General features: G+C 38.7%; 1 protein-coding gene across 2 annotated transcripts; it reads right to left on the reverse strand.

Moving 5' to 3' along the window:
- Positions 1 to 9,144: 9,144 nt before the first annotated feature.
- Positions 9,145 to 25,450, reverse strand: khdrbs1b (KH domain containing, RNA binding, signal transduction associated 1b). 2 transcript variants are annotated; one of them, XR_008356709.1, is made up of 11 exons: positions 25,144 to 25,450; positions 23,205 to 23,326; positions 21,226 to 21,342; positions 17,580 to 17,726; positions 16,657 to 16,790; positions 16,242 to 16,452; positions 16,087 to 16,154; positions 15,414 to 15,472; positions 14,970 to 15,166; positions 12,935 to 12,991; positions 9,145 to 9,644 (listed from the first exon to the last, which is right to left on the reverse strand). XR_008356709.1 is itself a non-coding variant. In XM_053489993.1 (9 exons), the coding sequence occupies exons 1-9, from the start codon at positions 25,235 to 25,237 to the stop codon at positions 15,060 to 15,062; spliced, it is 1,059 nt and encodes a 352-aa protein (XP_053345968.1). In that variant the 5' UTR covers positions 25,238 to 25,450; the 3' UTR covers positions 13,933 to 15,059. The 2 variants fall into 2 exon arrangements, 1 of the variants encoding a protein (XP_053345968.1); XM_053489993.1 differs by lacking the exons at positions 9,145 to 9,644; positions 12,935 to 12,991 and having other exon boundaries at positions 13,933 to 15,166.
- Between the last annotated feature and the right edge of the window lie 1,280 nt (positions 25,451 to 26,730).

Here is a 26,730-nt window from a genome sequence, read left to right on the forward strand (position 1 = left end):
GGTTGCAAGACACGTTGAACATTTCCTTTCTATATCTAATAGACAGCGTTATGTGTGTGTTGCGTGGTGTGTGTGTGTGTGTGTTGGGGGTGTGGGGGATGGGAGCGATGGCGCCGGCGAAGTTGACAGGCCAAGATGAAGAGGAGCTCTAAGTGTCTCATTGATCTCAGTCTAGCATGGTGTAGGAAACCTGAGCGTGTGCACTCCAACCTGGAATACACATTCCATTAAAACGTCTAGACGTGAAGCACACGACGTACACGGCTCGGCCATTCAATACACTCAGCATACCTTTCGAATCAGGTTAAAATCCAGAAAAGATGATTTATATGAGGGTTTTTTTTTCTGATTCATATCACACACCATAGGATTGTTTATTTATTTATTTTGGCCGAGTCGTTTTTTTTTTGTGGATGTATCCATCAGCCTTTTATAGCTGCCCTACTTTCAGCAGATTGGGTAGCAAAGAGCGTGTCAAGGCCTTGAACTGAATCCTTGCTGCCCTGCAGCACACTAACTGTAAGTTGATGAACAAACACAGACAGACAGGATTTAAAGGATGACAGTGAGAGATCCTTTATTTTCAAGATTCATCCACAAAAAGACAACATAAAGCTAATTACTCATTCCTTTGTGACAGCGGTTATCCATTTAAACGCACAAAGTTGCCTCGTTCTATTAACATCGTAACCCACCGACATGTACATGTTCACCGCGCGACCTGTTCGTTAAAGACAAACAAGATCGAACTGACCCTAGTTTTGTATTTCGGTTCCAAAAGCAAGGAGAGCGATGACAAGCCAAGCGATCTCATTAACTGATTTAATCACATCGCAATATCCAGCTTCTAAACAGCGTGAGTTACCTCTCAGCTTTTTCGAGGCTAAAAAAAACTGACTCTTATAACATGTTAGTGTCAGAAAAAAATATCTTTTTTTTTCTAATAGTGCCAGAAAAAAAAAAGTCTTGTACTTATCATGATGTAGGAGAAGAGAGCAATAAAAGGTTAGGAGCATAAAAGCCTGTGCGAGCCAAATTCCACATACAAAGACTCAGAAGTCAAATACCTTTAGAAAGCTTAAGCTTTCATTTCAAAAGGTGAAAAAAATATATGGTTACGAAAGAGCTGAAGATTATTATAACAGTTATAGAATGAAAAAATATATATTTTTTCATTCTATAACTGTTATAATAATCTTATATATCTTATATATCAAATATTTATATATATATATATATATATATATATATATATATATATATATATATATATATATATATAATCATTCTGAAAACCCCAGATGTTCCAGAACTGAAATGTGTTTCTCGTTAGAATGTATGTTCTAGTAAAAAGAGACGAAATCAGATTAAAAATGCTTCAATGTAATTTCACAAAAAAGTGTAAAAAAAAACAGATAGATATTTACGGAAGACTTTGACCACAGTACAATGATGAGACTCTTAGCCGCGGTAAAACATTTAAATGACTCAAACTTTTTAATCAAGGCTCCACTTTTGTGAACAACAATCCCAGCCGAGGTGACTCGGATCCCGCTGCAGCCGTTCCTGTGAACATTCAGAGAGTGAGCCTAAAAAAAGTCAAGAACCTGAAAAAAAGAGACACATCTGTCTGTAGGAACTGTGCACACAATCATTGACAAGCACCACATTACAGGAACTCGGGTGGGAGTTATCGCCACATCCACCGTACAATCCTGATCATTTCCATATGTTTGGGCTACTAAAGGAGTTCCTGGGAGGCCGGCGTTTCAGAAGTGAAGCAGGTAGTCCGATCATGGCTCCGGCATACTGAGAAAACGTTTAACATTGATGGTATCCAAGCACTACTGAAACACTGGGAGAAGTGCATTAGTGTAGCAGGGGATTCTGCACAATCAAAATTCCTTGTTTGACTTAATCGGCCCTTGAAGATAAGAAATCAGTCATCGCCTCATCAATTCAATTAATTAAATTCAATTTTATCTGTATAGCGCTTTTAAGTTTTATTCAAGAAGTATTTAAGTTTGTATTTAAGTTTGTATGGAATGTGAATGTGTATGAATCAAAATGATCAGATCGTCCCTGGTGAGCAAGCCGAGGGCGACAGTGGGAAGGAAAAACTCCCTGAGATGGTAATAGGAAGAAACCTTGAGAGGAACCAGACTCAACAGGGAACCCATCCTCATCTGGGTGAAACAGAAAGCAGGAATTGATCTGCACTCATACTGTGTGTTGGGTGGCAGGCAGTTCAGCTATAACAGTTGATGTTAATTAATGTTAATATGGAGTCCAGGTAGTTATTGGAGGCTTCCTTGTAGGAAATCCCAGTCCTAAACTATCAAGCAACTGCAGCCAAGTCAAGTCCTCAGAGAAACAGCTGTCAACATCAGTCGAGGCCAGAACCGTCTTCATGTTAGAGTGAAACCGTCCCCAGACACGAGACGCATCCCAGAGAGACACACAGGTCATCCATGTGACGAGATCTCCAATCAGAAGCGGGGCACCAGGATGAATCTGCTAAAATTAATCACTCAGTTAATCACGTCACTGAACTGTCATTTTACAAACATTTTAACACTCGATCCACAATCTGTACGGAGCTTTTAAAGCTCCCCTGATGGGTTTGTTAACACTCTTAGTTAGTATGTTTTTTCAAACCACAAACCACTTTTTTTTTTACACTTCTCCGTCAAACATTATATTTCAGTGTCTATGTAAATGAGCCACTGCTGAGCCACGCCCTTCTTCTTAGGGGGAAAACATGCATTGTAGGCCTGTCTGAAGGTCTAAAAATAGCTCCCCTTCAACTGCTCTTCTACAGTATGTTCTGATGACGGTGACATGACGACGGGGAAGCGTTGAAGATATTTTCCCAAACTTTACCAAATTTTTCCAAACTTGATTAGGTTTTTATCCTTTTCACTAGGATGCCTAATTGCAACCCAAGTGCTTAAGTTCTGCATGGAAAGTAAACTAGCAAGGTTTTATCTTCAGACAGACTGTCTACACTAATGCGTCTTTTTACCTTAGACTGGGTTCAAAAGCAAATAAACCTACATTTGAAAAAAATGTTTAAAAAAATGATTCAACAACTACAAAGAAAAAAAAAAGGCAAGCTACCATGTTATATATATATATATATATATATATATATATTATTTTTATTTTTTTATTTTTTTATTTCCGCTACAAGCATTAGATTGGTGTGAACACAACAGTATGAGCCGCGCTGCATGACATTCATGACATCCTTTTTCTCGCCATATGTGTCGAGGAAGGAAATGCAAAAACACTCAAAATGGTGGCGAATGATATTCACAGGCGTAATAAGCACGACCCTGCTGCTCCAGGCCATAAAGGTCATATTGTCCTACACACACACACTTCTCACTCAGACGGCTTGTATGTCATCATTAACTGCAAAAAGATAGGCTGAATGGCTTTTTTTTTTTCTATAGACCTATTCTGTTTATCTGCTTTCACAGTTTCTCATTATACTGTTTGCAGATTGAGCCACCTCCTACTCACACACAAACAAGCTCACTCGATTGTTGGATGGAGCCTGAGCACCCGGTATTGCTCATTAAAATCTGCACTGAGGACTTGTGTCTAATATAATAATAGAATAGCCTGTTAGGCAGGCAGCAATCAGCACTAGCTCTAGGGCAATGACACAGACATCAGCATTAATTGGCTGGATTGACAGAAACACCGACTTTTTAAAAAAGAACCGATAACACACCAACACACAGATTCAGCCATGTCGATTACAGCACAAACTCCGGGATTAAAATTAATTATGCGAATAGAATTTATTGGATTGAATCATTCTCATTCATTCAACCTATATACATTTTCCACTTTATTAAGAACACCAGCTCATGGTGGCCATCGGTGGCTCAGTAGTAGGTTTCTCGCCTGCCATGAGAGAGGTCCGGGTTCAAACCCCAGCCACTGGATGCAGTGACGGTCCCAAGCCTGGATAAAACAGATTGGTTAGTCAGTAAAGGCATCCAGTGTAAAACCTGTGGCGACCCGAAAGACTGACAACAGCAGCTTATTCATGCGATTATTCAAACACCAATACGTGATTGACGTGAAGAGCTTTCCTTAACCTTTATTTTTACGCCAAACATCAAAACCGGGACAAAATGTCAGTGGCTGACCGCATGGTGCTAAACGGGAACACATTTTCACACACCACTAAACCTTGATGCGTATCAGAACACATCAAAATCATGGTCAAAAATCGCATTTGTCCCCATTCTGAACATGCTTTTTTTCCCCCTCACTGTGCTGCTAATACATGTCTAGTTAATTGCATGACTGCACAGGTGGTTCTATTAAAGAAGCCGCTAAGTGCATGTAAGTGCCTCTAACTATACAGAAATGACCTTTTTTTTTCTTTCCTTCTTTCTTTTTAGTCTAATTGAAATATATTTCCATTTGTTAGTGGTTTTCATTAGAAAACAGATCATCATGCGTTTTTTTTCTGTGCTATTCATTTTGCAAAGCCATAAATCATCTCTAAATACACTGGAGATGGTCTTTCCAAAAAAAATGAAAAAATAAAAGAAAGAAAGAAAAAACCTTGATCTTGGGAAAGAGTAAACAATACGTTGCCTTCAAGCTGGCTGTCCCTCTGGATAACACCGTGTACAGTATGCTTTCACTGCCGCGCTCTGGGCATCGTCCTCACGGGCCAATGGACTCAAGACGATGTCACTAAGTGAATAACATTAAAGAAATGATATTACATGTATACAGTTTCATACACGTTTTCATGTATTTGTAAGGGATTAAGAGACACATTTCAAACCAACTGAGATTTCAGAATTAATTAATGTTTTGTCTTATTATTTTAAATATATAACATGATGCAATTAGGTAATTGATTGCACCCGCTCTATCTGCTTCAATAGGAACAAGTATACAGTTGTGTTCAAAATAATAGCAGTCCAACATCATTAACCAGATCAATAATTGTTTTGGGGAGAAATTATATTTCTTCATGGTAAATATTTTACCTGTACGTGTATTGGAGTAAATAAAGAACAACAGACCCAACAGTCATGATTGGATGCACCTGATTCTGTGTAATTTAATCATTAATTGAAATAGGAAGTGTTTAAAATAATAGCAGTGTGGAGTTCAATTAGAGAGGTTTTTTAGTTCTGTAAAAAATGGGTGTCAAACAAGTTCCCCGTTTCAGACATTGTTCAGAATAACAGCGTACTTTGATTGAAAAGTTGATTAGAGATGGAAAAAACATACAAAGAAGTGATAGGCTGCTCTGCTAAAATACCAAATGCTTTAAAATGGAGATCAAAACCAGAAAGATGTGGAAGAAAATGGAAAACTACCATTCGAATGGATCAAAGCATAACAAAATTGGCAAAGACTCATCCAATGATCAGTTCCAGCATGGTCAAAAAACACCTAAAGTTACCTGTGAGTACTGTTACTATTAGAAGACGGCTATATGAAGACAAGCTATCAGCAAGAAGTCCCATTGTTGGAAAAAAGACATGTGCTGTCAGGCCCCCAAACACTGAATTCAAGCCACAGTACACTGTGAAGACAGTGAGGCATGGAGGCACATGCATCATGATCTTCTTGTACTATGGTGTTGGGCCTATTTAACACATTTCAGGGATCATGGATCAATTTGAGGACATCAGAATACTTAAAGAGGTCATGTTGCCTTATGCCTTATAAAATGGGCGTTTCAACAAGACAACGACCTCAAACACACCAGTAAGCGAGCAGCATCTTGGTCCTAGACCAACAAGATTGACGTTATGGAGTGGCCAGCCCAATCCCCAGACCTCAATCCAATTGAAAACTTGTGGGTTGACATTAAAAATTCTGTTTCTGAGGCAAAGGCAAAAAATGCAGAGGAACTGTGGCGTGTAGTACAATTGTCACAGATGTGAAGCAGTTCTCAGTAAGCATGGTTATACAACTAAATATTAGTTCAGAGATGCACAAGAAAGGTTAAACTTTAAGCATTTTTGTTTAAATATTAAATTTATCACTTTGTAAAGATGAATGATGACACTGCAATTTTTTTGAACAGACTTATATTTGTTTTTCTTCACGTTCTGTAAACTAATAATCCATTTAGCACATTTAAAATAGTTATTATATGAATAAGGAGCTTTACTCACTTTTTTTAACACACTGCTATTATTTTGAACACAACTGTACGTATCATGTCAGGCAATTATCCAATCAGGAGGCACAATGCACCAACTTGTTTTAGTGAATTTACATATTAAACATCAGAATGCACAAAGCTGTGATGGTTTAAAGATTTTCACAAAAAACAAACCATCCTGTATGCGGGAGGTCAGTGGGCAGAACCACCTTGTGGAACCACCGGACCGGCTTGAGATGATGAGAAATTCTAGAGCAACTCATATACCCGACTTTTCATTAATTGCGATGAGCAGAAAACTTTTTCTGGTTGGCACAATGGTGGGCTCACTGAATTAAAAAATCTCTTCAGGTCGTTTCCCCCCCCCCCCAGTTTCAGTGAGCCTTTTAAAACCCATTTCTATTCAAGCAGCTGGTGAGTGTAAACAGATCTGTCCTAATCCACACACTGGTTTTTATCCCTCTCTGTTATTAATTAGGCTTGAACTGAAGCTTTCATTCTCTGAAAGACCCTCTGCTTACTCATCATGCAAGCTAGCGTGGTTTTGCCATCTGGCATGAATATGGTCTAAAAAACATAGTGGTTAAAAAAAAAACCAGCTCAAATGCTCTCTCTCAGACACACACACACACACACACACACAATGCCCGGGGTAAGGCTTTTCAGCTCCAAAGCCCAAGTCTCAGCTTGTCACGCCAGTGCACACTGCTGTGTATTTCAGAAACACTCCTTTCCTCAAAAGGGCAAAGGGATCATTCTGGCTCGGTGGAGCAACAGGCCCTGGTGGCACTGCGGCATGAAAATAAAGACCCAGTTGTTAGTCATAGCGAAGCCGCTATGTGCCTGTAATCTGTAATACGATACATTTTAATATTTAAGAGTAAACACAACAATATTTAATAATGAACATTACTTTTGCAGTGTTTCTGTCTGAGCCAAGAGCCCGGTGAGAGACTTAAAAGGTGTCTGATGAGTCCCGTCTGTGCCACCTGCTGTGGGTCTATTCAAGTTAAAATGCTGCCTAACACCACAAATGTGACTTCCAAATACTACACAAATACTAATGAGTCTACTATTGTTACCCATAAGCTAAACAAAACACCCATTTAGGATATTCTTTGGTGTAGAACAAGACAAATTACCTTAATGACTATTTTTCACACGATAAACACGGCGTACGACCATTAGGTACAGTGCCGAAGGAAGGTTTTTTTTTTTTTCCAGACACTTTTACGTTTTCTGCGTTTTGCTTCACATTCATCTTAAAATGAATTCAATTCTTTCTCTCCCCCCTATATCAGTCTAGACACAATACTCCACAAAGTAAAAACAGGTGTTTGGAGTGTTTTCTCTGCTTGTACTGTGAATGATGCTACACGCTTGGCACACCACTGTTGGAACTTTCTTCCATTCTTCTTGGCAGAATCGTTCAAGCTCAACCAGCTCTCCAGAGATGCTCTATTGGGTTCTGGTCCAGACTCTGGCTGGGCTGCTCCAGGGCTTACACAGAGTTGATCTGTAGGAAAATTCATGTTTTCTTGGGGTTATGCTCAGGGTCATGTTCTTGTTGAACTGAAGAACGGGTTCACTCAGAATGGCTTTTTATTTTTCTGCATTCGTTCTTCCCTCTACACTGACTGAACGGCAAAGCATCCTGACAGCATGATGCTGCCCCCACCTAGGGCCAGGGGTAGCTCAGTGGTTAAGGCATTGGACTACGGTTTGGAAGATTCCAGGTTCAAACCCGACAACCACCAAGTTGCCACTGTTGGGCCCTTGAGCAAGGCCCTTAACCCTCAACTGCTCAGATGTGTAATCAGATAAAAAATGTAAGTCACTCTGGATAAGAGCGTCTGCCAAATGCCTAAATGTAAATGTGTTTGACTGTCGAGAAGTTTAATAAAGTTCCTGATTTTCAGTTGTTCAATCTGTATGTCGTCAAACCAGAGAATTTTGCTTCTCGTGGCTTAAAAGACCTTCAGGTGCTTTTTACTAAAAAACAGCTTCTGCCTGGTAGAAGGCATACAAGTCTGATTGGTGGAGTGGTGCAGTGATGCTTGTCCTTCTTACAAGGAAACTGCATCTCATTTGTAGTGACCCTTAGGTTATTAGTTACATCTCTGACCAAAATCATTCATTCCCAGGGTGGCCTGATCTGGAAAAACTGTTTGTTGTTCCAGATCACTTCCATTTGAGACTGATGTAAGAAACTCCAGAAGGTTCCTCAAGTCTTTCACAAGATCTGTCTTGACAAAATCCTGTCTTACAATGTTTAGACAATTCTCTCGACCTCATGGCTTTTTCACTCTGACATACACCTTATGTCTGCTGGTGTGCATGTCCAAGTTATTGGATTGATTTAGGCACAAGAAGCATCTCACAGACGATCACCAGGAGTAGGATGCACCAGGGCTTAATTGCAAGCATTATAACAAAGGGTCTGAATACCTATGTAAATGACCTTTAAATCTTTGTCTTTTCTTTATAACTAAATGAAAACCCCAAACACCAACATTGTGGAAAAATGTATGTAAAAAGGATTTGAATGCTTTTTAGGAAAAGTGCGAAACAACAAACCGTGGAAAACTTGATGGGGTGTGAGAGCTTTCTATCAGCACTGTATAATACAATGAAAGTGTGTTTGTGCATGTGTAGCGGCATGAATTAGTCCTAGAATTCAGAGAAAACAGGTAGAATTATTCATAATTTGGTTATTGCCATGGCAACTGCATTTATTGTTAGACACAACAATCATTAAAGTGCACAGATTTGGTTGGTTTTCATGTCTGTCTTTATGTATCAGAGTACAAATTTATAACGTACAGCAAAGTGCAAGTTTAAGGAGTGTCAAGTAAATACTGTAAAATGTGACGGAGGTACACAGACACACAATCATTTACTCAGACAGGTGCAAGAAAGAAAAAAAAAAAATATATATATATATATATATATATATATATATATATATATATATATATATATATATATACACCGTATATATATTCCCCACTGTGTTCTTAAAATGAGGTAGACAAGCAGAGAACATGATATTAAAAAAAAACAGCACTGGTCATTTACAGGACAGCATTTAGGGTGCTTTAGAGAGAGAGACCTGAACAAAATAAATAAATAAGAACCTAAGCTTTACAAAGACCACAATGAGCCAGACACATTTCCAATACATGACCACATACACGCACACAAACACGACCACTGGACGCTGTAGGACACGTAAGCCGCTTTCCGCTCCAGCTCAATAAGTGCCCGCGTGCGTTGGCAGCAGCACCGAGGAGAGCATCGATTTCCTTTTTCTTTCCTTTTTAAGACGCGCAGGATGCACTTTCCTAGCACTCCGGCTTCTTGAAAGGCGTCCGGTAGAACTTCGGTTCGATTCCCATTCTCTGCAGATTTCAGGAGTTCTTTCCCCAAAAACAGCCTGACTGCTGAAATTTAAGACCGCCTCTTTACGGCAAATCGGTCTTCCCTGCAGGAAATCAAATCAAATCGGTAACAATGACTAGGACATGCAGCAATATGAAACACTAAAACAATCAAATATACAGCTATTCCGAGACATTTGAGTCCAAAACACACCAGAATGAACAGTAATGTGCTCGAAACCACTTTAACATGGTTTTTCCACAGACACTGAGTCGCTGCTGGTTCCCATAATTTATGTCTGGTTTGTACGCATTAACGCAAAAACTTTTTTTTTTAAATAAATAAATGAAAAAGTATGCTTATTCAATGTAAACAGGATTAAGACTGCTTATTTATTTTGAAGAATTAGACTTCCCAAATAAATTCACGCCGAACAGCCAGAACATTAAAACCACCTGCCAAATATTGTGTAAGCCCCCTTTCGACGAACCAAAACAGGTCTGACCCATGAAGGAATGGACTTTATACAAACCCGGAGGGTGTACCGAGACGTCAAGACGTTGATCCAACTGATCCTTTAAGTACTGCGAGTTATGAGGTATTGCCTCTGTGGATCAGACGTTTATCTAGCACATCCCACAACTGCTTGATCGCAGTGACATTTAAGGAATTTAAATGTCGAGATTTTAAAGGCCGCGTCAACCTTGAACTATGTGGTACTTAAAACCAACCCTGAACATTTTTGCAACGTGGCAGGGGGCATTATCTTGCTGAAGGAAGCCACAGACTTAAAGGAGTGTGATGAAGTAAGTGAAGGTAGAGCTAATTTATCAGACCAGACCACCAATCTATCTTTCAGTGGCCCATGGTCCAGTTTTAATGCTCACATGCAAACTGTAGTGGTGTACTAGGGTCAGCATAGAAACTCTGACAGATCTGTAGCTACACAGCACCATACACAAGCTACAAAGGTCTTTGTGTCCTGCCACTTTTATCATAGTCAGCCTTACATTATATTTATTTATACATACATAATTTTTTTTTTTTTTTTTTTTTTAAAGTATACACACTTTAGGGGGGGGGGATTGTATGTATAAATGTATCTATTATGTTGGTATAGTAATAATAATAATAATACTATAATTGTCCGCTTTATACCAAAACACCACTTTATCCTGTATTCAGGGTCGCGGAGACCTGGAGCCTGTCCCAGGAGGCTTAGGGCACGAGGCAGGGTACACCCTGGACAGGGTGCCAATCCATCATAGGGCACACACACACACTCATTCACAAACTAAAGAAACGCCAATTAGCCTAACCTGCATATTTTTGTACTATGGGAGGAAATACTATAATTGATAAAGGAAGGAATTTAGTATTAAAATATTCATACAAGTTTTTTCTTTTTCTAACGTTTGTATACATTTTTGGTTGACTCTCTATACACATACATAATTATATCTATCCATCTATCCATCTATCTATCTATCTATCTCTCAACTATTTTACTTGTAGCACTGTGCAAAAGTCTTGGGCACGTACAAAAATATAGCATAAACAAAAGACGCTTTTGAAAACATTTCTGCATAAAAGAAACTTCTATAAAGAGTAATTAAGAGTAATAAAATAAAGACAATATTTGGAGTGAAAACTCATTGCTTAAAATCAGTTTTAGACAGATTTGTGCAGATTTATAAGGAAACGGTTGTTAGGTTTTACTGAGCTTGCTGGAGAATGAGTTCTTCTGGTAACTCTGTCACACTCACTTTTCTATTTTTATGCAAATCCCAGGAGCGTACATTAAGTTTGTTGTTTTTATCTGAAAACTGGTTTGTCTTGTACTATATTTTTTCTTTACAGCCATGCATATATTCTCCTGTAATGTTATTTATTTTTAAGTTATATATGGAAATACTGAATGATATTAACATAATTATACAGACACGATAAACATATATAACGAAATTGGTACAGCATAATATGACTTTTGCACAGTATTTTATATATATTTCGCTCCAGGCCAGTTCTGTAGATGGGCTAGTCTTTGTTCCCTAACCTCGTCAGTTTACCAGTTGCCCTTCTTTAAAGCACTTTTGGTAGGGACCAACCAACTGTGTAACAGGAACACCCCAGAAGACCTGCTCTTTTGATCACCAGAATTTGGCCTTTTTCAGACTTGCTGCAATCACTACAATTAACCACTTCACTAATTTAATGTTTTGACTGATCAGTGCATACACCACAGCATAATTGCAATCTATTAAACAAGACAGGTTACAGGCTTAAATATGGTAAATTAAATTAACCTGCATGTTAAAATACAATGGTTTCTTCAGTAACACCTCAGGAACTTCTATACCAGATAACCCTAACAAACATGTTAGGAATTATAAATGTATAGTGCTATGACAAAATGTCCAATTATAAATCCATTATTTAACAAATATGGATGGAGTTTCTAGATTCTATTTAGTAAGCGAAAAAATTCCAAAACTAAAAGTCTTTAGGACGGATGATTTTGTACTCCGTCTTCTTGGTAGTAGTGGCAAAGAGAAAACATTAACAAAAAAATTAATTTAAAAAAAAAAAAAAAAAAAAAAAGTCTTCCAAAGACTGGTAAGGGACTGATAGTAGAGTGTTAACAGGAGCTTATTCAAATAAATGAATGTAAAACAAATATAAACTCATTACCCAGTACATGTACGTACACCGGAACACCTGCTCATTTTTTATGCACGTAAGTCGAGCCTCAGTTAATATCTGCAACCTCCTGTGTGAACTTGTATGATAAATTCCTAGGAGATGAACTGTTCCTAATACGCTCAAACCAGTCCATTTGGCACCAACAATCATGCCAGAAGCTGAGGTCACCAAGACCCATCATTCACCCAATGTATGATTTGACCATTACCTAAAGCTCTTGACCCGTATCTGCATAGGGATTGGCTGAGTAAATAAATGAGCAGGTGCACAGGTGTTTCTAATAAAGCGGCCGTTAAGAATAGAACCGTTGCAACAGAATAAAACATGTGTAATTAGAAAATTACCAACTGTTCACTCTATTGAAAAAACTGATTTTTCCAGTGTTATTACATCATAAAATGTAAGAGCCAATCAGGTCCTTGTATACAAATGCAGGTCCTTCCAGAGAAATTTAGTTTTAAAAAGAAGAAGGTCATTGTAACAATTAGGCTGAATGTTTCGGATAAGATATTTCTTGCGTCACTGCAGTTGCTCAACCGAGATCTACAAATCAGCCACGTAGCCAAGAACCGGTCACTTTGTGGTGTAAAAGTGTGGAATAGTTTGAAATGAGGCTCCAGCACAAACGCAGCGTCAGTGGAAAAATCCCCAATGAATTAAAGATAAGTAAAAATGGAAATGTACACTGACCTGAGAAAAAAGCGGCAAACCCTGATTCCATCTTTGGCTCTCGTGAGGAACAGTTCCCTAAGAAAAGAAAGCAGACTCTGAACTCATCGAACAAAGTGCTTTTGGTACACAAGAACATCATGCAGCTATAGAAACACGTATAGGTCATGCAACTCAAGCTTTCCAAGAAGTGTCTTAAAAACAATTATGGAATTATGTACAAGTTTCACTTCAATTAGGCAAAAGAAAAAAGTAGTAGCAGCAGCTTTAACACCACACACTGGTACAGAAAACGTTTAGCAAGAGTTGCATTACATATCTGATCTAAGACTAAGCCGAGTTAGCATACCAAAATATATATTTTAATTTAAAATTTTTACCCCCGTTACTTTTATATATATTTTTTGTGTGACTGAAACGTTTAATTCATTACACGACAAGAGATTTAGATAAGAGACATGACATACACTGGCTAAATACAAATTTAGGGTTAGAGCTACCTTTACAATGCTGCACTGATGGTTTAGCAGTCCTCTCCTTTTCTCAGTCATTACTTTCATTAAGAAAAGCAGATTCAAACTTGACAAATATAAAAGCTAAACTTTATTAAAAACTCAAGTTATTTCAAACTAGTCAATAACATTTGTCATCGTAAGACCAAAAGAATAAAACGGCATTCAAGAAAAGTTTTATACATACCCAAGCACTGAATGCTTAGCTGTCTAAAGACATTAGGAAGCTATCCGGGGTTATTTTAAAAGGCACAGGGTCTTACCTCTAGGGTCCTTTTTAAGTATAAAAAGAGAGAGAAAGATTAAATGGCGCTTTTTATTAACAGAGGAAACACTGAACAGTCCTTTAGTGCCATTTACGTCTCCAGTCTACATGCACCATTTTTAAATTTAAGCTGTTTTGAAGATAAAAAAAAATGGTTGATGTACTTAAAGGTTATCAGGTTATTTAAAAGGCCAGTTCAGCTTTTATGATGACAGAAACAGAAAAATAAACCAGGTTAAGAGTTTCATAAAAAACAATCTAGGCTTTATTGACAATTGCTGCAAAACATTTTTGGACAGATTTAGTTACCTATTTAGGCAAGCTTACACAGGTAGCATTCTGCATTTTCTGGAGAGCGTACAGAGACTAGATGGCAGTAAGTACAGTTTGGGCGTATTTGAATTTTTCTTCTTTTTTTTTCTTTCTTTTAAGTATGTACAAGAAATTCGGATTTAGCTGCAGGATCCCTTTACATTAGAAAGAGATGACCCTTGTAGAGATTGTTGTCCCAATCCTTCTTAAACAGTTTGAGCATGCATTTTATATAACATGGTATTATAGCTATGAAAAATCGGATTTATTTTATATCTTTAAAACACAATTATCCAAACACAATTAGCATTTTACAGAACAGATTTTGAAGAGCCATAACTTATTTTAACAAATTAAGGATTTGAGGACAGTCCATCTCAACAGTGTCTATTAGGGCTATATTTCAAAACTCTAAAATATCATGTAAAATATATTAAAGCCTAATGCTAAACTAATCTTTTAAGACTATTTAAAACAAATAATCAATTGTCGTCAATGTCATTAATAAAGAGGGTTTTTCCTTTCCTTAATTACCGCTCCTTTACATTGTAACGTAATTGATTTGGTTTAATGGCTTTTTTGAAGTCCTAATATTAAATATTAATAGAGAATTTTGAAATGTAGCCTACTGGGAATCTGCAACTCATCAACAAGTCAGGCTTTATCTCTTCAATTTAAATAGTTAACCAAAGCAATAAGAGGACAAAAAAAAAGAAAAGAAAAAAAACAATGCAAAAAAGCAGAGATTAAAGCAGAGAGAGATTAGAAGTATAAAACTGAAAATAAGAACAGGCTGTTTTTTTTTAAATACCTAAACCATCATCACCACCCACCCACCCACCCCCAAACTGTCTTGCACTTTCGATTGAGTCCCGGATGCATTCAGTTGCTGATTTTTCAGGTTTCCTTCTAAAAGAAAAAAAAAATGTCCAGAGCAGAAATGCGAAACGGAAAGGCGGACAATTACTTTTGTCAGGTTGCTTAAAGAGCGAGCTGCCGTGGGAGACAGTCGTCATGATGGGACATTATGGGTGATGACGGTGTGCTTGTCGAGAGGTCAGTATCGTCCGTACGGGTGTTCCCTGTACGCTCCCTTCGTTTGTCTCGGAGTAACCGCTTTCCCGGCTGTGGCGGCGCGCTGTGTTCCGTTCCAGTCATCTTGAGCTACGATGGTGCAACACACAAACAAAATAAAGCCATATTCTAGAAACCCTAAACCTTCCAAAACATTAATAAAAAATAAAAAAACACTTAAGCACAGAATGACTGATATGACTAGTCTGATATTACTAAAATAACGATCTCATTGATTTCAAATGAAAAAGTGTTTCAATTCATCAAAACGCCTAAAAACTAAATCTGGAAGATTTATTAAAAAAAAATAATAAAAAAAAAGCTTTTTAACACTCACCATAGTTTTCATATCCTTCCTGTGTTTCCCCGTGTCCATAGTCATAATACTCTGGTTCTCTGCAGGTAAAAAATAAATAAATAAAAATCTTAAAAAGGAAGCTGCTTTCACTAGCCCTCTATACTGAACTTAAATTGAATTACGAGAGGCCAAGACAGTCCCATAACTACTGACTGACAAAATAAAAAAAATGTAAATTTCTTTTGTTTTCTGCACGTCACCCTAAACACTGTCCTTGAGCAAAACGAATGCAGAATAAACTAAATGAAAGCGATAAAGAGCAAGCAACGTTACACTGTAAATACATAACCTTGACTGGTGAATAAGTCATAACTTTGCTGAGATCTATAAGAGTTTCATACCAAATTGGAAAATGCCAATGAACAGGTACTCTGTGCTCAGAATGTCTAAACTCACAGGTTTAAAAAAAAAAGTCTTAAGACCTAATAAAAGTCCATGGTGTTGGCAGAAATCCATGTTAGCTGATTCAGGCATTCTTACAGCAGGGGGGAGGCCAAAAAAAACAGCCAACAAAGCAGGTCAGGGTGTATCCTCAAAAGTCCTGATCTAATCTCTTAAATACAGCCGGGTTTCCCCAAAGCCAGTGGTGAACCAGAATGCCCTAGTGGTGCGTTCTTATAAATAAGAGAATTAAAAAGTGCTTCAAACTCACGCCTGTGGCTGACTGTAATAGCTGTCGTAGGATTCATAGCCGGACTCTGTGTAGCTTTCGTCGTAGGACTGAGCAAACAGAACAATATCCGTTGTGTTAGTTCAAAAATAATAAATCCTGAGCACACTTTTGGCGATACCGTGGTTCACACTCACATAGTCTTCGTAAGACTCCTGGGCAGGAGGACGTGGCGGAGGAGGCATCCTCTGCGCTCCAGGTGCTGCCACGCGGGCTCTGCTGGCGGCCGCGCCCCGGCCAGGCTGAGCTGGTGGTCCTCCGCGTCCTGCTGGAGCTCCTCTCACTGCTCCACCTCTGGCTGGACCACCACGAGGAACACCGCCGCGCATTGGTGCCATGCCTCGACCCCTGGAGCATCAAAATATAGGGATAAATAAGATAAACCTCAAAGATGAATAACAATTTTAAGACTTCGATCATGACGGTTGACAAATGATCCCTAATAACGATTCAAAACAAACTGTATGAATATATAGTTACATATGTAATGTAATATGTAATAACAGCTTCTTTATACGTTCCTAATTTAACTTTATTAGATGTTTGATATACCTGGGTGGTGGAGGCGGGGGGCCTCCACGCCCCCTTGCCATCGGGCCTCCTCTTCCTCGGACACTGTGTTCGTGGCTGCCGTTGAGATACCCCATCTCCATGAACTGCTCCTGGCAAATCTCATCCATCATGTCCTTAAGAGAGAGAATAGCAGGGCAATTTTTATTACTTGCAAGCACACATAAGCCCGCGTGCACAAACGGAAGCACATCTGTCTGAATTTTTTTAAAGGTAAAGTGCACGTTAATTTATTTTATTTTTTTGGGCTGTGGAACAAATAGTTTGAGTTTGCATTATTTTTTAATGGGAAAATTTTATTTGGTTTGCGAGTTTTTTGGAATACGAGCCCACTCCCAGAACGAATTATGCTCGTAATCCAAGGTTTCACTGTATTTTTACTTTTATTATTATATTCTCATTATTTCATTTAAATATTTCTTATTTAAATTATTGAACCTTTTTTTTAGGTCATGGGCAGCAAAAATTTCACTGCATATCATTCCGTGTATGCGACAAATAAAATTTAAATTTGAATATTTGAATTTAACACTTTGTTCTCACATCTAAGTGCAACATTGGTTTCTCTCCAAACTGGCCAAACTGCATCCAGGAAATCTAAGATCACCTATTAACTGAAACACTTAAGTATCAGCAGCAAAACACAAATCTGAGGTGCCATTACATAAAGCAATCAATCCACAAGACTGATGCGAGCGTGATGACGGTCCATAATCGAGTGAGAATAGTGCTGCCTGCTATCTGGACTTCTCACTCTTAAGCATTAAACTGCAGCCACAGCTTACGCAAGCCAAAGCTCTAATTTAGCAGCATGAGTGGTTAATCAGTTTTTAAACATCAGCCCTTTTGGCTCTAATGAACGATCCATCCTGTGGCTCTGGGAGAGCTTTTTAATTGATACTTACAGGGAAGAGGAACTTCTTAACCTCCTCCATAGCGTGGGCCATGCGCATGTACGCTTCAGGCGCTGGAGCAAATACTTCAATGAACACGTGGAGTTCCATGGACAGGTGGGCGTATTTGGGCTCGCCGCTTTTCCTCAAGCTCTCTTCCTGATAAACACACATTAAAACACATTTTACGGGCGGCTCTGTTCCGAAATGGGGGCTACAAACTTAAACCGATTATCAGCAACAGGGAGCTGAGGGCTTATAACAGCAATGAGTATAGCATCTGCCTGCGCATTTCTAAAATCTACCAAGAGATAAATAAAAACATAAGCTCACAAGCTTCCCTCGGTTTAGGGTAGGCATAATGCAGGCAGAGCCCTCAATTATGTTTTTGTAGCCTAGTTTATTGTGTTTACAGTCACCCGTGTGAATTATATTGTTCTGAGACAAATTTAATTAAACCGAAACCAGCCGACCCAGCTGCTAAAAGATCGGATACGTAGAAGCAGATCTTTTATTATTGCTCGTTTAAAAAGTCAATGACCAAAACCAAGCGGCAAAAATCTACAGCTTGTCAATCAGGTCTGCATCACATAGTTTTCATTGAACATTGAAATACAGCACAGAGAAACAGCTTTGATTGACGTACAGCTCATCAATGTAGACGAGACATCGTAAACTACAGAACCTGAAATCCTGTGTAGTGCAGCCAAATGAAAACTTGATTAAAAGAAGTTGAGTTGTCGCACTGTATGGTTGGAAGATTACTAGGTTCACTTCATTCTGGCAAATATCACAGTCACGATGATATTGGGAAATATTGAGATTATTATTTTACGTGAATACTTACTGACTATGGAACCATAATGCATTTTTTTCTTTTTTAAAAAAACTGAATATTCCTAAACATTAAATACAAAGTCAAAATAGCTTTTAAAGATAGCTAAATGAGAGAGAGAGAGAGAGAGAGAGAGAGAGAGAGAGAGAGAGAGAGAAAGAGACCACATCCTGGATGAGAATAAGCTCGAGTTTTAAGTCAGTAATAGATAATGGATTGATCAGCCCATTGTTTGCACCTCGACCTAGGGACCTCTAGTAAACTTTGGATTTTAATGGAAACAAATTTGCTTTCCAATAATTGCTCAAGAACCACAAGTGTGATTATCTGGCAACCCATATTGAGCACAGTGCAACGACAAACGAGCGTGCAGTAGGGTGAGCAAAACTACAAATTGTGTGCGTAAAAACAAAAAAACATCAGGACTAGGCCCCAGAACTCTCCCACTGTGATGGGTAAAAAAATGAATCCTCATTGAGTTCTCAAGTTCTCAGGCATGCCGCCCATGAAGAGAGATCTGTACTGATGACTCCGTCATCACTAGCTGTTAGTGATAGGTGCAGGTGCAAGATTTAGATCATTCGGCGAATCATCGTAAAACAGAGTGCACAACAATTAAATAAATGTTTGTTTTTTTTAATCATTAGTACTCTGGCTGAGAGGCCCTCTTAAAAAAGTTTTTTTTTTTTTTAAATCCCTCAACGCCTTCCTGTTGCACTTGTCCTTAAAAAAAAATAAAAAAATCATACAGAATCTTCTACTGTTCTCGTAAACGTCACTAAAATCCTTTTGGAAATTCACAGTTGTATACGTTAAATTAATACCTCTGCTGCTCCTTGCACAATCTTAACTTTATCATTAAACACAAAGAGTACCATGACATTCGTGACAGATCCACACCAGATAACTAAGATAATCCATTTCTGGCTAAGCAACACCCCTCCTGTAATCATTGTGCTCTTAAATTAATGACCACCTGTCCTCCAACCACAATTACTTTAATCAAAATGTAGCAGTTTTACAAATATTGAAATTATGAATACAGGATGTGAACTCCATCGTCGTAGACACAACGGGGGCTGATTACGCATCATTCCTCAGGGTACATGCCTTACTCATTGACTCCATTTTGCCTTTCCCAGCCCTGTCCATACTCACCTGACTGTTAATCCATCATCAGGCAGTCAGGCGCGAATAAGAACGGGCCAAATTTTCTGTGATCGCTGTATGGAACGACATTAAAACAACAGGTGTCGGTGGAACATCCGGGCGCTTTAGACCGCTGCCAAGCACACGGACAGGCGATGTTGAATACGAGCTGTGAATGCAGATCCGGGAATTCATTAATATTTCATCAGATTATTTAAGTCATTCATCAATTCTGTTTTAGCGGCATGCCATTAGCGCTCAGGCGGCATCAACAGATGTGTGATGAGACGCGGGCCAAAGAGGCTGTGTGAAGGGTTGAACTTGTTGCGTGAACTCAACTGAAATTGACTTACTGAGACACATGGGATTTAAAGAAAGTTTAGAAGAATATCTAAACTTGGAAAGATTTCATGAGACGCCCTGATGCAGGAAGAAAATTTGTAAAGAAGACCCGTTACCATGAGAACAGCAAAAGCCTACCAGTCAGAACGCTACATTTCCATCTGTTCAGATCGCGATCGTTTGAAAGTTGATAGACAGGATGCTGCTCTAAGCTTAATAAGCAAAAGCCATCTGTATTCCATATTCTTTTTAGCTGATGATGGCGAATTTTTTTTTATACCACAAACAAAGTATAGACCTTTAAAGACATTACAAATTGTTTTATAGGTACGTGGTCTACGTTTAGACAAAACCACCACTGACCCTTACACTTGCATTGTGCTTCCTTACTTTACATCAGATGACTTAAACTCGTTAACACAATGCAGAGCATTGTGCGTGTGGAGGGGCTGGGTTATCGTAAGAGCAATAATGGCTCATTTAAGCCCTAATCTAGTCAATTACAGGCCTTTATATGCATGCAGCGCCTTGAGCTGAAGCCGAAACGAGTCGGAAACAGTTAGCATCGCAACGTCCTAATGAGACCACAACGATTAGACAAATTAGAGCAGCAGTTTTCCGTTTTAAGTGCAAAAGATTTTTTTTTTGCCTTTGAAAAATCACACCAGGAATTTCATCCTTTTTCCAAAAAAAAAAGATATAACATGCCCAAGAAAATTATGGCCTTTTAAATTATTCCAGACCTCAATAGTTGAACACCAAGTAACGTCAACATGGATCTGATGTAATCTATCAGTCCAGACATCAGTAATAGGAAGGCTCTAATACACATCCCAAAAACTATTTTAATTCACGATCATGCAGAATTTATTCAACAAATGAAGCTACAAAAAAATAAAAAAATAAATAACAAAAGGAGAAGATTAAGATCTTTTGATCTTACATGTCTTGCAAGTTTGATTCTGGATATTCACAAAAAAAGAAAGAAAAAGGAAGGAAAGGAAAAACTAAAAGAAATAGGGGAACCCTGCACTGACCTGTAAATTGATGTTATGCAACATAAAAATCTTTGAATAACATCACTGCTGTAGTATTAATCAAGCATTTTAAAATCACAAGCAGATTAAAATATTAATTAAAAAATCTGACCAAAAAGAAACAAAAATAAAGAGGTTGCACAAACAAACGCAAATAGGAACCTCTGGAGTGAGGACTTTGCCTCGATAAAACTAAATAAATAATAAATCCCATTTAGACAGTAATAGATGGAAATGCATTTAGACATGGCGACTAACCATGAAATCGTAGCAACCCGTGTCTGCGTGTCATTACCTTCGCTTTGTCTCTCATAGATCCCTTGCCCAGGACTGAGATCTTGGCGCCTGTCTCCTCCTGCAGTCTCTTAATGGTGTTTCCTTGAGGCCCAAGAATCTTCCCAACAAAGTTAAACTATGGATAAATATAAAAAAAATAAAAGCACAGGTGAGATTAAAACACTAAATTCAGGGTGTGTTAGAAGCGACTGTCTCACTGGATTGGCTGAAATGGTTTCTGAGGGACTCGACGTTCAATAACTTTAGACAGATCTGTGATCTATGTGTCCGGTGGGTGCGACAGGGGCTAAACTAGAAACACTCTCCAGCTTTAAGAGATTGCGCCGAAGAGTCTCGGAGTGAAGGGAAAAGTGTATTTAAGCGGCACAAACAGTCAGCAGGGGCGCTCTGTGTGTGCCAATCCCATCCAACTCTTTGGTGTTTTTTTTCCCTCTGTCTCTTGTGATACAGATAAATCACTTAAAGTGCTTGGCACAACAGGGCTGGATGTGATGGGAAATCTGACAATGTAAGCAACTTTATATAAAAACTGCAGCACAGAAAGAGTAAACTAGGGCAGTAAAAGCAGATTAGTCTTGTGAGAACGATGATAAAAGGGTTCGACGTGACCTACTTCTATCGCTATAAACTAAACAAGAACAATTCCAAGTGCATGACTAAAAAGTGGAGTGATTTGGGGATGAAGTTATTAAATGCTCCATTCGCACTGAGAGCACTCAACATTCAAAAACAGCCAGGATAACATTATCAGGTTGTTAATAAGGCATTTACAAGGTTAAGCTTTTTTTACACTTATAATCAGTGTATAAACAAGGTTATCAAATGACTTCTTATTTTAAATAAATAAATAAATAAATAAGCAAGCACCTGAACACCCTTTCTTAACGCTCCAATGTACTGAGTTACTGAAAATAACGCAAAAGAGGGCATAACCTTTATGTGGGCGGTTTAAATCACACATGTTGAGGTAGAGTAACTCTTCCTCTATACAAAGGTACTGCACATCATAGTCTCCCTCACCAGTGGTGCATTTCCCCCATTGTTAGACGCTACTCTCAAATCCCCTTTGTCACAGCTGAAGGAGAAACCAGCACTGAAGACAAACCCCTATTGAGACCATCAAGTGTGACAAAGGGGCTTTTCAGAGAGGATTCGAGAAGTCATTTTCAACCATGGTGCAAATGCAGCACTTGTGATGGAGTGTGAATATGTAATATGTAAATAATTGTAAATTATATAGAATAGAAAGTCACTTTACCAACATGTGCAATTTGAACCACTCATGTCAGTGGAAAAAAAAAAAAAAAAAAAAAAAAGACGGTCACTTTGTGTTCTGACACAGGTTAATAAACTTTCTGTAACAGATTACTGATTTATTACCAGGCATTCCAGCTCAATAGCAGAGCGGCTGCTTGATAAGAAAAAAAAAAAAGTACACGTCAAAAAAATGAAGCATTATAATCTCCCTAAAGAATTTAGGGAGCGCAATATTTTCCAACGACAACATTTTTCTTCCTGAATCAAATGATCTTTATGGAAAAACCTGTTACTATTTAAGCAACGTCAACATTAAAGTAAGGTAAACAACTTCCTTCCAACTGCTCTCAGTGCAAAAAGAGCGTTTTCTGTTCTTCAATGGAAGAAGGTTTGAGATGTAATCCCCATCTTAGAAGGAGAATTAAAAATCAAAGTGTAACTAAGAGGCACATTGAAGAATCTTAATACAAACAAAAGCTGTTCCTTTGCTGCACTGACTGACCTCGGTATAATCATCTCGGTTTGCATTTCCTTTTCTTTCAGTTGAACAGCTAATCATAATAAGTTTACCAGAATCCGTGTGTGTGTGTGTGTGTTTTAACTTTGAGCTTAAATTAAGTAACCAATATGCACAAGCGTCCGACAGGCAACATAACAGGTGAGTGCTCAATCACAAAACGTGTTGATATTTGGACGATTTTTAAAATATATAACACTGACCTTTGGGTACTGTTTGACTGGGATAAGAACTCTTTCCTTCAGTTTGATATTCTTTGCTGTGAACAAATCCAAGTAGGTTTCGCTGTCTTTTTCCGGCTCGTCCTTCTGAACCCTCTCGATTTCTAGAGGAAAGAGAGAAAATTCAAAAAATAAATAAATAAATAAATAAGAGAACAAGTATCAGTTCATCCAGACCAGTCAAGCAAAACAGCAGCACATTGTTTTTCCTTTACATAGACGTGGCTGAGAAGGAGAAAGACGGCTTGACAAATAACGACTGCAGAGTACAGAAAGCGAAGTCAAGGCTGATGTTAACTAGTGCCTCGTTAATCAATCAGGAAAAGGATCAATGGCCCTTTTTTTAATAAATTGACAAGCTTTCAGACAGGAGGGCAAGGGTCAAGAAAAAAGTGGATAACATCGTCGTTTATACACAATAGAAGCGGCAATGGATACAGCCGTGCTGCTCTGGGGAAACACACACACGTTTTTCACCCAGCACGAAGGGCTTAACATCAGTGCATGGTCTGAGCATTACTATATCTCATCTCTGTCTGACCACACTGACCTTGGGTGATCTGAAACCTCAAAAGTACTCCAAAAGATTGCTGATATTTCCTATGAAATATAAGCTCACTTATGTGCTTTCACATTTCTGTTCTACCCATTTCGAGAGGTTACAGAGTCAATCCAGGTTACACAGCGTAATCCGCTCTCGAGAGACTGGAGAACGCTTCATCTGGTCGATCTCAACCGGGTACAAAAGAAAATGTAAAAATCATAATTAGAATCAGACTGCCACTGTTGGAACTCCTAAAACACACACACATCTAAGGAAACATGAGTTCATCAACAGCTTTGAGAAGATCCAGATGCCGAGCTGTGCGCCTTCGATACATACAGTAACGCTCGCAGTAAGAAGGCTACTCATGATGAAAAACATCTGCTGCGCACAGGACAGCCGAAAGGAAAATAATAAAAAAGAAAAAAAAAGAAGGAGAAACATTTCCTGCTGGAAAAAATACACCCTAGCTGGGATAATCTAACATTTCCCCTGGTTTATGAACAGAACATTAAGTGCACTGTGCAAGACAGAAAAGACTAAAGATATTCAGTGAATTTATGCACTCAGGGATTCAAACAAGGAGGCAAGAGGAGGCCATGTGTCTAATCTCACTCCTCGTAAATCTAACTCCGCTCCAGATCCATACAGCCACGTTCTCCCTCATCTACAGCGCAGGGTGAATGGGGGGAGCACTACATAGAGTGCGCGCGCTCATTAGTGCACGCGCCATGTAAGTGCATCTACGTAGGGAGCGTCAAGCGGATTCGAACGAAACTAATCAACGGTTTTTAACGTATACGCAGTACACCATATACGTTAAAAAAAAAAAAAAAAAAAACGTTGACCGGCTCAGTCCCAATCCCAGTAGAAGTATAACGTCAGTTTAGTAATACGCCGAGTGTGCTCATAGATTATATTTGGGCGAAATGTTTACACTTTAGGGATGTAATTAACACAATTTAGAAGGAAAAAAAAGGTCCACACCATAGCAAAAATATCCGCATTGATTTGTAATTCAGGCAAAAAAATCGCCAAATAAAACTTTAAAAATGAATAATATAAACGAACCTGGGTACTTCTTTAGCACCTGGTTTCCTCTCCCTCTCTCTATAATTACCCTAGATAACTGCACAAGTTTACACAGGACGCTTTCCCAAAGGTTCTGTCCCAAATAAACATAAAAGCAAGCTACGTAGGGCGCAAAAGCCCATTTAGACGCACCCTGAGTAGGACGCAAACAGGGAAAGAACCGAGTCATTTGAGACACAGCCGCAGCACAGTTCTCCCCGCTCAGGATTGTACCAGATGAATTATTATATTATATGTATATAACGAGAAGCAAAATTTACCTTTTTTTCAAACAAATGTATTTACCTGCAGATAAAAGTTTCATGGCGTGCATGAAGGACGAGTCGAGGCTGTCTCTCTCCGCCAGGAGCTGCGGGAGGTACTTGTTCTCGTTCTCCATTTTGGGGAGTTCGTAAATAAAGTTAACAAAGCGATAGAAAACCTCGCAAAGCTGTACAAATCCGGCCGTGAAACTAGTGCAAAAATCCAAGTTTTTTTTCTTTCTCTCCTTCCAAGCTCGGTCGAGGTGAAAAAATGGATGGAGACGACGCGGTTTGTGGAGAAACGCTGAGCGGCTCACAAGTGCAGCAGCGGTCCTGCGCGCGGCGTGCGGAAATGGAAGAACAATACAGCTCGCGAGCGACGAAAAGGCGCCCTGAGAGCGGAAGTGATGTCACGCAACGAACCCGCTCCTCTAGCCCCGCCCACTTCTTTGGGATAAAAGTTTATTTTGAGGCTGAAAATGCAGGATTATAATATGAATCTGTAATAAAGTCTTGCTCAGGGTCTTCTTATGATTTTTTTTGTTTCTTAAATCTGATCAGCGCTGTGTATTTGTCTGAATAATAAAACCTGATTTTCTATTCAAATCCCTCATCATGTAGGCAAATGATCAGGTTCAGTGTCTGAATGAGCACATGGCAGAACAGATAGCTTTAATAAATCTCAATACAAAGTTAATTTGGGGAGAAGATAAAGCAAACTTCAAAATAATGGTTTAATATTGCATTTAAGAACTAAACATTGATATCTGCTGCCCCCCTGTGGATTTAAACAGCAACTGATTGCATGATCTGAGCATCAAGTCTAAAGAAGTGTACACAATGGACATTCTTACTAGATTCCAGAATGGCTTGTCTTGGCTCCAGCACCGCATAGCTGCAAGGCATTAAGGCGAATAATGTTGGTGCTATACAAAAACTTTTCAAGGATAAACAACTCTTATCTATGGATAGTCTATGGATCTCTACGGAGAGGCTTGTTGCTTAATAACTTCTTGTCATCATGTGCTGCTAAGGCAGGTTCCATAACCACTCATAGCACACCATAGCTGTTGCTGTAGTTTATCATAGATAATTGTATTGTGCTGCACATGCTTTCATAGCCACCCGTAGTGTGGAGTGGTTTAATAGGAAGTTTCCCTAATCGCTCTATAGCTTTGTCATAGCTTGTTGTTGCCCCGTTTTCAGTCTACATGGGCGTCTGTAGCACATTGCCTGGATACAATTGGCTATAATTGATTACAAACGGGTGTATGGAAGCATACTGTGGACTATCCGGCAAACCTACAAGTCATAAAATGGAGTAGCTCCTAGTAGTAGCTTTTTTTGAACACTCTCAAATTATTTGTAGCTGATGTCAGCAAGATAGAATTACACCAAGTCATCTTCACCGCCCCCCCAGTAAGCCATGATCTTACCGTATGATTACTTATAACACTTGTTAATGAGAAACTGAATCTTCTCTGACTTTCTCGTCCTGAACATTGTGAAGCTCTGACACTGCAGACTTCCTCCCAAATGTTAAGTAACAGAAAGATTCAACAATATATGGTATTGGGTAATTAAGTAGCAACAAGAACTAATTTGGTTTAAAACTAATGCAGCATTTTAT

Source organism: Clarias gariepinus, chromosome 28 (assembly GCF_024256425.1).
Source record: "Clarias gariepinus isolate MV-2021 ecotype Netherlands chromosome 28, CGAR_prim_01v2, whole genome shotgun sequence".
Taxonomy (NCBI): Eukaryota; Metazoa; Chordata; class Actinopteri; order Siluriformes; family Clariidae; genus Clarias; species Clarias gariepinus.